At 49.5% G+C, this 14,269-nt stretch overlaps 1 protein-coding gene across 2 annotated transcripts in view; it reads left to right on the top strand.

Moving 5' to 3' along the window:
• Positions 1–5,737: 5,737 nt before the first annotated feature.
• SREBF2 (sterol regulatory element binding transcription factor 2) overlaps positions 5,738–14,269 on the top strand; it is a 78,928-nt gene continuing 70,396 nt past the window's right edge. The window contains exons 1-2 of one of the 2 annotated variants that reach the window (XM_025398525.1): positions 5,750–5,832; positions 5,874–6,009. In XM_025398525.1, the coding sequence (XP_025254310.1) occupies positions 5,922–6,009 (88 nt within the window). In that variant the 5' untranslated portion in view covers positions 5,750–5,832; positions 5,874–5,921. Of the gene's footprint in view, positions 6,010–14,269 lie in introns of both variants that reach the window. The other variant, XM_025398526.1, reaches the window with a different exon arrangement.

Below are 14,269 nucleotides of genomic sequence, written 5' to 3'. Positions count from 1 at the left end.
CTCCACCCTGCCCCTCTCAGGTTGTGTGACCCCAGCCACATGGACACCAGAGTCTGTGAACTAAAGGGCTGGACCATGGCATTAACAGTGGAGGGTGTCCAGGTTCTTAGTGTCTTGAACAAAGAATTGGACAAATGCACAAAGCAAGGAAGGAATGAAGGGTTTTATTGAGAATGAAAGTATACTCCACAGTGTGGGAGAGGGCCTGAGCATAGGGGCTCAAGGGGCCCCTTACAGAATTTTTGGGAGTATATACCCCCTAGAGGATTCCATTGGTTACCTGAGGTACACCCTATGTAAATGGAGAGGATGAAGTAAATTTACAAATTCATTTACAGCATATGCCCTATGGGGAGGATATTTCCTGTTATAGCTGAAGCGTGAATTGGCCTTATGTTCCGTGCCTCCAGACCCTATTTTCCTGCATCAGTGGGAAAGGGTCAGATTCACTGGCTCAGCTGTTTAACCTGTCCTGGTGCCAGCAGCTGGAGCTGGGGGTCAGGACCAGCCCACAAGCTCTTCCCTGCCGGGAGGACCAGGCCAGTCACTGTCCTCTTCATGCTGGAGAGTGGTTGTGGTTGCTGACTTAGCAGAGAAGGTGCTTTGCTTTCCCCTTAACTGGGGAAAAAACTTTCTAAGAACCAGGCCTGCTTGGCAGCAGACTGAGCTTTCTTGGGGTGGCAGGGAGGTCAAGGGATACCTCAGAACAGTCAGGTGTGGGTCCAGCTTCGGCTGGAGGTTCGTTCTACTGAATAACTTCTAGGGTCTCTGTCATTAGCAGGATTTGTATAATTTGAAGCAGAGCTGGGCAACTGCAGAGCAACAGGGAAGGCAGCCCAGTGTGGTGGCAAGACCTGGGCAACTTGGGACCAGCTTGGGCTGTCTCTTGCCAGCTGTTGTTATCAGAACCAGGCTCTTCACACTCAGATCCTTGGGCCCCCCCCCCATCTCAGAATGCCCGGTGGTTGAAAGGATGAAACCTGGAATTTAAGTGACTTCTCAGTGATGTGTGCCCTTCTCTGATGGTTCCTTGTTCATCCTATAGATTTACTGACTGACTGCTGTATCAGAGCCAAAGAGAGGGGCCTGGTCTTACCTATGTCCTCATCTGCCCCTTCTGGCACCTCCTTCCTCCTGGGCTCTTCCCTCTAATACCTTCATCCTCTCTCCATCTTGGTTAATCCTGTCCTTTCCACCCTCAAATGGGCACCTTCAAAGAAACAAATAGAACTACTCCACTGGCTGCCTCTCTCCTTCCCTTTGCTGCCACTGTTGATTGTTATAGTCACTTGCTCCAGGAAGTCCACTTTCTGAGTCTTACTGCAGGCAGAGCCCACCCCCTCAGCTGTAAAGGCCCTAGGGCACATGTTTGTCCAGCCGCCTCTTGCAGCTGGGATTGTTACGTGACTATAGCTCTACCAACTGTATATACCACTGTGGGAGTCGTGCTGGTGGTCACAGGTACCAGGGGCAGCAGCGAAGGGGTGGTTCTAGTGCCAAGTCCAGTGACCAGTGCCAGGGATGCCCAGTGGTGGCAACAGTGGTGTTCTCAGTGTGATCTTGGACATTGCTCCTGTCTACTGAGCTGCTAGGCCCAGTCTTTGGAACCATCGGGGAGTCTGTGAGCTCCCTGATATCCTTTAAGCCAGCGTTTTCCAGCGATGGCACTATTAACGTTTGGGGCTAGATAATTGGGGTGTGTGTGTGAGGAAGGCTGTCTTGTGCATTGTAGGCTATTTTAGTAGCATCCCTGGCCTCTCCCTACGAGATGCCTGTAGCAGTCCCCCAGTTATGACAACCAAAAATGTTTCCAGACATTGCCAGATGTCCACTGGGAGGGAAAACCTCCCTGGTCCACAGCCCTTCTCCTTATTCCAGTCCCACATCTTCCTCCCCTCCCCGTCACAGTCCTCAGAGAGATGCTGTTGACAACTCCTTGAGGTGATTCTCTCAGGCTTCTTGTTGTAGTTCCCTGCTGTCAAGCCTGAGCCTGCTGTCACTTCTGGATTCTTCTTTCCTCACCTGCCCCCATTTGCATGAAGTTTTTGTGGGGCTGTTTCTATTTTCTTCTTGGGCAACCATACCCTCTAAGACTTAAAAGCTGAATACTTGCCCTGTTACTACCTGATAATTCTCATCACTTCTGTTTCCAAAACCAAACTTGTTATTTCCCTCTCTAACCCCATCTCTGTGTCAAACAGTGGAGTACATACTTTTGGTTAATCCAGTTGGAAGGTTTCCTAGAGGAAGTAATATCTGAACTGAATCCTGAAAGATTGAGGGAAGAGGAAGGGTCAGAGGAAGTAAATGAAAAACCATATATAAAATTCTCTTCTGTGACCCGTAGCAGGTACCCAATCCATGGTAGATATGGAAACGTAGTGTTTACCAGTCTCGTCCATCCCTTTTCTTTCTTTCTTTCTTTTTTTTTTTTAAGACAGAGTCTCACTCTATCGCCAGCCTGGAGTGCAGTAGTGCGATCTCGGCTCACTGCAACCTCCACCTCCCAGGTTCAAGTGATTATCCTGCCTCAGCCTCCTGAGTAGCTAGGACTACAGGCACTTGCCACTACGACCAGCTAAGTTTTGTATTTTCAGTAGAGATGGGGTTTCACCATGTTGACCAGGATGGTCTTGATCTTTTGACCTCATGATCCATCTGCCTCGGCCTCCTAAAGTGCTGGGATTATAGGTGTGAGCCACCACGCCCGGCTGTCCATCCCTCTTCAGATGAAGAGCTCAGGTCCTGAGGAGGGACTTGTCAAAAGCTGCTCTACATCTCAGAGCCAGCCCTGGTCCTCCTGCTAGCCAGAGCAAGGTACCACCTGGAAGAGATGTTCAGTTACGTGGGACCCAGGGCCAGAGGGAAAATACCAATGTTTCCTGAGGTTCGGGTCCAGCCACTATTCTTCCACCATTTCTACTGAACCTTCGCTTGTACCCCCTCAGTCCACTTGGCCAGGCATCACGGCCTCTGGGCAGGTTCACCAGTGAACTATGGGAACAGGTGCTGTGTGCCACCTCTGGAGGGGGTTACTGAGATTCTGAGTTGTGGGGGTGACCTGGGCCAGAGTGAGTTGTATGGGAGTTGTTGCTGAATCCCCCCAGAGTACCAGTCACACACTAGTGTGAGGGGCCTTGCAAGAGCCACTAGGCAGCACAGTTGAAGGTGGCACCTTCCTGCTCAGTGCTGGGTCCAGAGCAGGGTTTAGTTTTCTGTGTCTTTCGGGGTGAGACTGGTGTATTCTATACTAGCCTCCCTGTGTGTAAACAATGACGAGAACAATCTTGTCTTGTTTTCCCAAAAAAAGACACTATTTCTCATTAGTTATACACATTCATTATAAAAGGTAATTTAAACAATACTGAAATGCCAAAAAGAAAGTAAAATTCACCCCAAATCTCACTACTCCTATAACAATGTCTGACAGCCAGCTGTTGGGTCTTCCATCCTTTTTAACCTTCGGGTGAGCACATAGATCCTTATTTTTTCTTCTTTTTCTTTCTCTCTCTCTCTCTTCTTTTCTTTTCTTTTTCTTTTTTTTTTTTTTTTTTGAGACAGAGTCTTGCTCTGTCTCCCAGGCTGGAATGCAGTGACATGATCTCAGCATTCTGCAGCCTCTGTCTCCCAGGTTCCAGTGATTCTCCTACCGGGTAGCTGGGATTACAGGCATGCGCCACCACACCCAGCTGATTTTTGTATTTTTAGTAGAGACGGGGTTTCACCATGTTGGTCAGGCTGGTCTCAAACTCCTGACTTCAAATGATTTGCCCACCTCGGCCTCCCAAAGTGCTGGGATTACCGGCGTGAGCCACCACGCCTGGCCAGATCCTTATTTTTTCAATTGCCATACAGCAGCATGCAAGGCAATTACTGTATGCCAAAGCTTATGCCGAGAGCTGGCTACCAGGAGCTCCTCCTGCCTCGAGGCCTTTATCCATGCCATCATTTCCCCTTTGGCTGTAACAGCTGCAGTTCTCATAATTTTAGGTTTCATCTTAAATGTCACTTCTTCAGTCTTCTTGACAGCACAAGTCAGGTCCCTTGTTAGTTTCATCACCTCCATTACCTTTCCTTGATCACTTGTACCATCATCTGTAATTTATTTTTATGTTTAATATGCATGTGGGATTTCTGGGTTTTTTTGGTTTGTTTGTTTGTTTTGCTAGACTGGAAGCTCTCAGAGGGCAGGACACATTCTTTTCCCTGCCACAGAGATGGTCAATAAATATTGTCAATTGAATGTGCAAATAATCTCACTTAACCACAGCTATGAGGGATACTATTTTATCCCCATTTTAGAGATGACAAAACTGAGGCTTAGAACAATTAAACAGCCCAAGGACACACAGTGAATTAGTGGATCCACGTGTCTGCCTCCACACAGCCTGTGTGTTCTTCATTATTGATCACTAAGCAACAGCTGCCTCTCACAAACTGGCAGGAAACTTACTTTTCCCTTTTATCAATATATTGTGAACGCCTCTTCTTGCCAATAAATATACATTTGTGTGCATAATTTTTAATGATCCCTTAGTATTCCATCGTGTGGATGTAATTTACATATTCATTTCCTTATTCTCACCTCTTCCTAGTTACAGTGCTTCTTTTTTTCTTTGAGACGGAGTCTCGCTGTGTTGCCCAGGCGATCTCGGCTCACTGCAAGCTCCGCCTCCCAGGTTCACGCCATTCTCCTGCCTCAGCCTCCCGAGTAGCTGGGACTACAGGCGTCCGCCACCACCCCGGCTAATTTTTTGTATTTTTAGTAGAGACGGGGTTTCACTGTGTTAGCCAGGATGGTTTCGATCTCCTGACCTAGTGATCCGCCCGCCTCGGCCTCCCAAAGTGCTGGGATTACAGGCGTGAGCCACGGCGCCCGGCCTACAGCATTTCTTTAAGCACTTGTAATTTTTATTCCTTAGGCTAAATTCCTAGAAGTTTACAACACGACCAGCTGCGAGACGGGGCAGTGAGGTGCTTCAAGAAGTGGAAATTCGTGGGTGGGCTGCGCTTCAGAATCCTGGTGGAACTTTTTCAAAAAACTCATGCCCGGGGCCCCCCCTCTCAGGAGGCCGGCGGCGGGCCTGGGCACTGGCGTGGTTTTCAGGTCCTCAGTGGTTCCAAGGTGCCAGGGATTGAGGACCACTGGAGAAAGCGCGAGGTCACGGCGGGTGCAAAGCAGAAGACGTAAAATCCTGACCGCCCTGGGACAATTCGCAACCCTGTCAGCCTCCGTGCCCGCCTTTGTAAGGGGGCTGGGAGAAGCGGGACTTGGATGACCCGGACTCCGGTCCCGAGCGCCGGGGGGCCAGGTTTGACTCCGCCGGTTTTCTCAGGCGGTCAGGGCGCGGGGAGGCAGCTGGGAAGATGACGTAATGTGCTCCCAGCCAGGGCTGGAGGCGGCCAGCGGTCGCAGGTGGAGGGTGGCCTGTTAACCCTTCACTCCCAGGCCAGTGAACGGACTTGCGTGTGGCGCAGATCCAACGGAGAAGGCAGCGGCTCCTTTAAACAAGGCGGAGAAGGTTAAGATGATGACCGGGCGGCTACTCCGGGCATTCGCTCCGAGGCCGCGAGGGGAGGAACCTCACTATGCAAATCTGAGCTGCTGATCGATGACGCGCCATCACCCCACGCGCCGCCTCGCGCGCCCATTGGCTGAGATGAGCCTGGTCCCATTGACAACAAACAGGGGGGCGCGCAGCCTGGAGGCGGGGCCGCAGGGGGCGCGGGATGGGGCGGGGGAATCCCGCCCCGCCCTTTTCGTGCGGCGCCCGGGCGCAACGCAAACATGGCGGCGGGTGGCACCCGCCGGTGAGGCGGTACCGGGCGGGGGTTGTCGGGTGTCATGGGCGGTGGCGACGGCACCGCCCCAGCGTCTCCTTGAGCGGGACGGCAGGGGGGCTTCTGCGCTGAGCCGGGCGATGGACGAGAGCGGCGAGCTGGGCGGTCTGGAGACCATGGAGACCCTCACGGAGCTGGGCGACGAGCTGACCCTGGGGGACATCGACGGTGAGTGGTTGGTGGGTGGGTGGGTGGGAGTGCGGGGGCCGCGCGGGGAGGAAGGGGTTACGGCGGCGCGCCCGGGTGCGCGTGCGCCCACCCCCAGACAGCCCCGGCTCGCGCGGGAAGAACCCAGTGCGCACTGTCCCCCCGGCGGTCCCCAACCCTTCCGGCGCTGCGAGCTTGAGCCCTGCCCAGCCGCGCCGCTCCGGGAGGCCGTGGGATCTGGGGCGCCGCGGGGCCGAAAGCGGCGCGAAGGTCGCGGGTTCCAGAGCACGGGGCCAGGGACGTCGCGGGGGCGTCTCAGGGAGCGGCCTAAGGAGAGCGCGTGGCTGCCGCCTCCCTCGCGCGCCCACACGCGCTTTGCGTGGTCCGCTCTCCCGCCGCCCGCGACCGTGCGTCGCACCTGTCACTCCCTGCCGGGACGCGGGGGCGGCTTTGGGATTCCCGGGGCCCAGCCCCCAGTCTCGGCGCCCCGAATCCCTGGGCTTCTCGGGATTGATCGACGGCCAGGTCGCCGGGTGCTCCGCGAAACTTTGGGCAGCGACTGCAGAAGCAAGTTGCTGATGAAGAGAGCAGTGGCGGCGGCATGTGGACACATCTCTCCGGGATGGAGAGCCGGGCGCTCCTGCTGTCACGCTGCAAAGGGAATTGAGCAGAAGGAATTTTGAGTTGTGGCCCCTCGGGTACGGGCTGGGGAGCGGGTGGCCTTTGTTCCGGCGCCTTAACAGCGGAGTGGAAGAGCTGGTAGGAGCCCAGGGATCCTCTCTTAAAATACTCATTTTGCGACCACGGGAACCACGATTTAGAGAGGGTCAGCGGCTTGCTCAAGGTCACCCGGCTGGTTAGAGCCTAGTTCTTGCAGTTCCTGGGCCAGTATTGGTTTTTCCATACCCCTCCTTTCAGGAAAGAGTCCAGTTGACTAGGCTAGTAATCTTACTAACTCGATAATTGCACTCTTATGTTCTAGGCCCCAAAATACTTTGTATTATTTCACTTCTTCCTCACAACAATCCTGTGAGATATTCTTATTACCTCTATTTTAATAACGGTAATTAAAGAAGCTGAGGCCAGGAAATGTTGACTTATCTAAGGCCACTCACCTTAGAGAGCTTAGGCAGAAACACAGGTGCATTGTACTTTTCAGTTTTCAGCATGCTTTCATGTCCAGGATCTCACTACAGCCTTGCAGGCATGTATGATGGCTACATCCCCATTGTGCAGATGAAGAAACAGAAGCAGCAGAAGATTCTCTTTTGGGGGAAGAGATAAATGCAGCAGCTAATTGAAAAGGATCTGTTTGCCATTTTCCCATTTTGCTTTTGTAATATTTCTCCCCTTGGTTTGTCCTTGCTTTCCATTTTGGTCATGTGGGCAGTGTGGTAAGACCCTTAATTGAAGCCCCAGTTCTAACCACAGACTCTTTACTAAGTGCTCCTAAATACAGAAATGGGTTAACAAATGGGGGGTGGAGTAGGTGGGGGTTGGGAATATAGCAAGGGCAGCTAACATGTTTTGAGGACTTATGTGCCAGACGGTGTTAAACACTTATACATGTTAATGTTCTCAATCCTCATAACAACCTTGTCAGGTAGAGAGAACTGTTATACTAGTCATCTCCCTCTCACAGAACCTGAAAGTGAGTCCCAGGGTGGTTCATTAATTTACTGAAGATTACACAGCCAGTAGAAAGTACTGTATGTCTATAGCTGCCTACCCACAAGGGCACAGAAATTAATTCATATGCATTTTGCATTCCTATTCCATGATCAGTTCCTACTTGTCTTATTTTATTTATCTAACTTTTAAATTTTACTTTTTATTTAGTTATTTTTTGAGACAGGGTCTCATTCTGTCACCCAGGCTGGAATGCAGTGGCACAATCACAGCTCACTGCAGCCTTGACCTTCTGGGCTCAAGCGATCCTCCCACCTCAGCCTCCCAAGTAGCTGGGACCAGAGACGCACACCACCACGCCCAGCAAATTTTTTGAATTTTGTAGAGGTGAGGTCTATTCTTGGGCTCAAATGATCCTCCTGCCTCGGCCTCCTAAAGTGCTAGGATTACAGGTGTGAGCCACCTGATTTGTTTTTTTGTTTTTGTTTTTTGTGACGGAGTTTCGCTCTTGTTGCCCAGGCTGGAGTGCAATGGTGCGATCTTGGCTCTCCTCAACCTCCGCCTCCTGGGTTCAAGTGATTCTCCTGTCTCAGCCTCCCTAGTAGCTGGGATTACAGTCATGCGCCACTATACCTGGCTAATTTTGTATTTTTAGCAGAGACAAGGTTTCTCCATGTTGATCAGGCTGGTCTTGAACTCCCAACCTTAGGTGATCCGCTTGCCTTGGCCTCCCAAAGTGCTGGGACTACAGGCATGAGCCGCCGCGCCTGGCTGAGCCACCTAATTTTTTTTTAGAGACAGTGTCTGGCTGTTGCCCAGGCTGGAGTGCAGTGGCACAAGGCTCACTGAAACCTTGAACTCTTAAGCTTAGGCAATCCTTCCAGATCAGCTTCCCGACTAGTTAGGACTAAGGCATGTGCCACCATGCCCAGCTAATTTTTATACATATATATATATATATATTTCGTAGAGCCGGTCTCACTGTGTTGCCCAGGCTAGTCTTGAACTTCTAGGCACATGCAGTCCTCCTGTCTTGGCCTCCCAAAGTACTGAGATTACCGGCATGAGCCTCTGTACCCAACCCTGTGTTAATTTGTAATGAGTTTAAATTACCTATTGGTTAATACTGTCTTTATCCCCATAGATTTCTGAATAAAATGGAAACTACCACCCTCTGGAAACTACCACAGTGGTTCAGTGGTTTCCCAGGTCCTTTAGGTTTGATCCCAGTGGAAGATGATTCCACTTCTCTGTCCTTCCAGAAGACCTGGTTTATAACAGTGCATAAGGTTTTGCCGCAAAATACAGTTATATACCGCACAAGGAAGAGGTGTGGCTGTTTTGTCACAGGAGACCTAGGGGCCAGGTTTGGGAAAAGTGGTTCCATGTCTTCAGTTGATCAACAAGTATTCAAGTGCTGGCTGTGGTTTCTGAGCTGTAAGGAATCATGAAAGATACCATAGAATGTTATGGCTTCATGGAGCTTGAGATGAGAAACTCTAGTACCAGTATAGAACAGCTTAAAATTGCACAGGGCAACAAGTGAAAGTCAGCAGTGAGGGTAGCCTGGTAAAGTCTGGCTTACCAGGAAGACCACACCAAAGAGGTAGCTCTTGACATGGGCCTTGGAGGACAAAAAGAGCTGGGCAGGCTGAAGGTCAGTGGTCTGAAGATAAAATTATCCCTTGATTCTCACCCCTGTGTTCCCCTTATTGAATGTTAGCTCCATGAGGCAGGGACCTTCGTTTCATTCCCACTGAATTCTTTGCACCTAGAACAGTGCCTGGCACATAGTGCTCATTAAATATTTGTGGAATTCCTGAGTGATCCAGTGATCTTGGGCTGGACAGGATACTAATTGTCCTGGACATGGTTTGGAGTTGGATTAGATCAAGGATAGCCAGCCTGGATGCTTCTAGGAGCTATAGTCAGGTGAGGAAGGGGAGAGGCAGGGTGAGTACATTTACTTCCTTTGTATGTGTATGGTGGGGATAGGGGGTAGATGCAACCTAGAGAGCTTCCAGGAGGTGCAGGCAGGCAAGGATCCATTCCACAATGTCTGCTGTGTTCCAGTCCATTGGTACTCTTCAAGGATATGGGCTCAGGGAGGCCACATTCATTCACTCATTCAATACATCTCTTGAGTGGCTTCTAAGTATTCCTGTGATGGACAAAGGATAACTTGAGCAAGACAGATGATGTGTCTTCTCTCTTAGGAAGCTTACATTCTTGATGGAGGAAATACAAGTTGAGTAAAATAAATGAACAGTTTTGGCAGGGCACTGTGAAAAAATAAAATTGGACCATATTATAGAGTGTGACTGGGCTAGCCTACTTAGATTCGGAAGTCCGGGGGGCTTCTTGGAAGAGAGGTATCAGTGTCTCTTTTTCAAGAGATGCCCAAGTCTGGATTTTTATTCAAAATATCCAGATTTTTGGCTGGGCACAGTGGCTCACACCTGTAATCCCAGAACTTTGGGAGGCTGAGGTGTGTGGATCATGAGGTCAGGAGTTCAAGACCAACCTGGCCAATATGGTGAAACCTCATCTCTACTAAAAATACAAAAATTAGCCGGGCGTGGTGGTGCACGCCTATAGTCCCAGCTACTCGGGAGGCAGAGACAGGAGAATCACTTGAACCTGGGAGGCAGAGGTTGCAGTAAGCTGAGATCATGCCACTGCACTCCAGCCTAGGCAACAGAATGAGACTCCATCTTAAAAAAAAAATGCTGGACACGGTGGCTCATGCCTGTAATCCCAGCTACTTGGGAGGCTGAGGCAGGAGAATTGCTTGAACCCGGGAGGCGGAGTTTGCAGTGAGCTGAGATCGCGCCATTGCATTCCAGCCTGGGCAACAAGAGCGAGACTCTATCTCCAAAAAATAAATAAATAAATAAATAAACCCCAGATGTTTGTATGTTGGCTCAATTTTAGAAAAAAACATACTATAGGCACCCAATAAAGCATGTGTGCTAGTTGATCTCTGGTGTCTTGTCTACTGCAGAATGTTGTATTGTCCCAGGCCCCCAGGTTTCCCATAATATAATAAGTCTACCATTTCATTTTGTGTTATATATCTCTAGTTTGAAAAAGGGCCTCATGCACTGTTACACAACAGATCTTCTGGAAGGGCAGCGAGGTGGGATCCTCTTCCACTGGGATCAGGAAAGGCACAGTCATGGAGGTGACCTTTTTGCTGGGTCCAAATAGATGGGTGGCAGGAGCAACCTGACAAGTATGTGGGAGGAGTTAGAACAAGCTGCCTTTAGAAATAAAAGATTACTAGAGATTTCTTGGAATATAGTGTGTGTGAGGAAACAGTAGAAGATGAGGTCTGAGAGGTGAGGTGGAGCTAAATTGTACTGTAGATGCCAGGTGTTTTATGGAATATAGGGAGGAATTGTTGAAGATTTTCAAGTAGGGGGTGACACACGAATCATGGGTTTTAAGAAAATTGAACCGTGGGCTGGGTGCAGTGGCTCACGTCTGTAATCCCAGCATTTTGGGAGGCTGAGGAGGGTGGATTACCTGAGGTCAGGAGTTTGAGACCAGACTGGCCAACATGGTGAAACCTCATCTCTACTAAATAATAAAAAAATTAGCTGAGCGTGGTGGCGGGCACCTGTAATCCCAGCTACGTGGGAAGCTGAGGCAGGAGAATCGCAATGAGCCCAGATTGCGCCACTGCACTCCAGCCTAGGCGACAGAGCAAGACCTTGTCTCAAAAAAATGAAAAGAATATTGAACGGTGGTGATAGGCAGGGAAGACTGGAGGCAGGGAGGCTAATTAGGAAACTGTAGCCATCCAGGTGTGAGGTGTTGAAGGGTGACAAATTTGGGTGGGAAGTGGCCCTCATTCAAGTGCCTTTCCATGGCACTGACTTGGGTCTCTGCTTGCTTCTCCCTGCAGACACCCAGTTTGACAGAGTACCCTGCAGTACCTGGCACTGAATAGGTGCTCTGTAAAGGTGTGTCTGGTGAGGAAAGGAAAGCACCTCAAGTTCGGTCTGAGTGTTCACACCATTGGGAAAGCTGGAATGGCCAACTGGGTGAGCTAGGAATGAGTGTTGGGGATGTGACAGGACATGTCCTCATTGAAAGCTTGGCCCTGAAGGCAGAGCAGAGGGAGAATTCTAAGATCCCATTAAGACTTTGAGCCTGGAGCATTGGGAGAGTTCAGAAGTCAGCAGGAAGAGCTGGTTTGGGGAAATGAAGAAATTTTGTCTTAATTGTGCTGAAATTGGGGTGCCTGGGGGTCATCCAGTAGGAAATGAGAAGTAGGTAGATACTTCAGAGAAGGTAAAACTGGGATGGAGATTGAAGAGAGGCCCTGCTGAGTCAAGAGGAGAGAACTGGGAGATTCGAGGTTAGGAAAGTGGTAGCTTTTCAAAGAGTAGTCCGTAGATGATGGAGACAGTGCCACAGAGAACAGCAAGGATGACAAGGCCATGCAAGGAGTTGTGGGACTTGGTGGTATTAGGAGGCCGACCTTTGCCAGAACAGTCAGATGAGAGAATCCATGGCAGAAAGGAAGCAGGCGTGAGTGGGAGATGGGCAAATGGAGGCAAGTAATTCTCTTTGGAGAAAGTGGAATAATTTTTTCAATAAGCTAAGCTACTTTCTGTCTTGATGAGTTTGCCTATTCTGGACATCTCATAAATGGAATCAGACAGGTAGCATAATATTGCTTAGGTTCATCATGTTGCAGTGTAGTGTTCCATTGCATGGACACGCCACATTCTGTTTTATCTACTCCTCAGTTGATGGACATTTGGGCCATTTCCACTCTGGCTACATTATGAATGAAGCTGCTACAAACTTTTGTGTACAAGTTTCTGTGTGGACATGTATGTTCATTTATCTTGGGTAGATCTTCTACATTTGTTGTTGTTTATGTTTTCCAAGGGCTTATAATAAATAGTCCCATTTATTGACATGCTTAGTTTCTGTGTTCCTGTAACTAATTCAGCCCTAAATCTTGTGATGGAAACTTTCAATGTAGTGGTCAGTTCCCTTCTTTCCTGCCCCATCTGATGGCTATTGTTTAGGGCTGCTCTCCCCTCACTTACCTTCGGACAATCCCTGACTATCACCCTTGGGGGCAAAGTTGAAGCTCTTCTTTCCCAGTTCTTGTTTTTTGTTGTTGTTGTTTGCTTGTTTGTTTGCTTGCTTTGAGACGGAGTCTGGCTCTGTCGCCCAGGCTGGAGTGCAGTGGCCGGATCTCAGCTCACTGCAAACGCCGCCTCCCAGGTTTACGCCATTCTCCTGCCTCAGCCTCCCGAGTAGCTGGGACTACAGGCGCCCGCCACCTCGCCCGGCTAGTTTTTTTGTATTTTTTAGTAGAGACGGGGTTTCACCGTGTTAGTCAGGATGGTCTCGATCTCCTGACCTCGTGATCCACCCGCCTCGGCCTCCCAAAGTGCTGGGATTACAGGCTTGAGCCACCGCGCCCGGCCCCAGTTCTTGTTTTTTTACTCACTTATTTTAGTGGAGCACATCCTCCAGTGGCTTCCTGAGAAAGAGTACATTGGAGGTAACTCTTTGAGGCCTTGCCTATCTAAAAACATCTTTATACTAACCTCATTCCAATTTGGTAGTTTGGCTGAGTTTAGAATTTTAGGTTGGACAGAGTTTTATGTCAGAATTTTGAAGGCATTGTCTGATTATCTTGCTTCTAGTAGAGAAATCTGATGCTGTTTCCTTTCTTGATCGCTGTTTCCTTTCTTGATCCTTTGTGTGTGACCTGTTTTCTTCTCTGGAAGCTTTTAGGATCCTGTCTTTATGTTCTGAATTCCATGACAATGTGCCTTGATGTGACTGGGCCAACAGTCACTGTCCCTACTTGTTGGGGCTCTGGAGAGCTGACTGTGTCTGATACCTGAGTTCATGCAGTCCTGCTATCAGCCTACTTGTCACCCAAGCCTGCAGAGGAATTTCCAGTACCTGAACCTTTCCATGGCACTGATTTGGGCCTCTGCTTGCTTCTCCCTGCAGACACCCAGTTTCATCTTTGGCAGAGTACCCTGCAGTACCTGGCACTGAATAGGCACTCTGTAAAAGTGTGTCTAATGAGGGAAGGAAAGCACCTCAAGTTCAGTCTGGTTGTTCACACCATTGGGAAAGTTGGAGCGGCCAACTGACTGAGCTAGGAGTGAGTGTTGGGGGTGATTGTGGTCAGCACACCCCTGGGAGGTAGAGGTGGGAGAAGAGTGGAAACTGACTTCACATTCCTCCAGGGACGGATGCTTTGGAAAAACTGCTCGGTGAGCTGAAGCACAGATCTGCTTTTCATCCCTTTTGTACCTTTTTAAAGACATAAGGTGTGTTTTGACACTGGAGTATATAGAGGGTTGCTAACGTTTGGGTTGAAAGAGCTGCTGTTGTCCACAGCTTATTTATTTTCCACCCATTTTTATCTCCTGGTCTCATCCAGTTACATTTCCTGGGATATGTTTTTGGAGGTTGCTTAGATCACGACACTAGTGTCCCCTGGGTTTCTCCTCCCTCCTCTATTTGGCCTCGCCCTTGACAAACATTCCCCGCATTCACACCCAGGCCTTTGGCCTAATGTTCTTGAATGCTGCTTGCCTCTCATTGAACAGGCTTTTATATAGCTCTCATATTCAGTTCATATCTTGGCATTTTAAAAAAT

The sequence above is a fragment of the Theropithecus gelada genome, chromosome 10 (assembly GCF_003255815.1).
Source record: "Theropithecus gelada isolate Dixy chromosome 10, Tgel_1.0, whole genome shotgun sequence".
Taxonomy (NCBI): Eukaryota; Metazoa; Chordata; class Mammalia; order Primates; family Cercopithecidae; genus Theropithecus; species Theropithecus gelada.
This window is presented reverse-complemented; position numbering and strand designations above follow the sequence as displayed.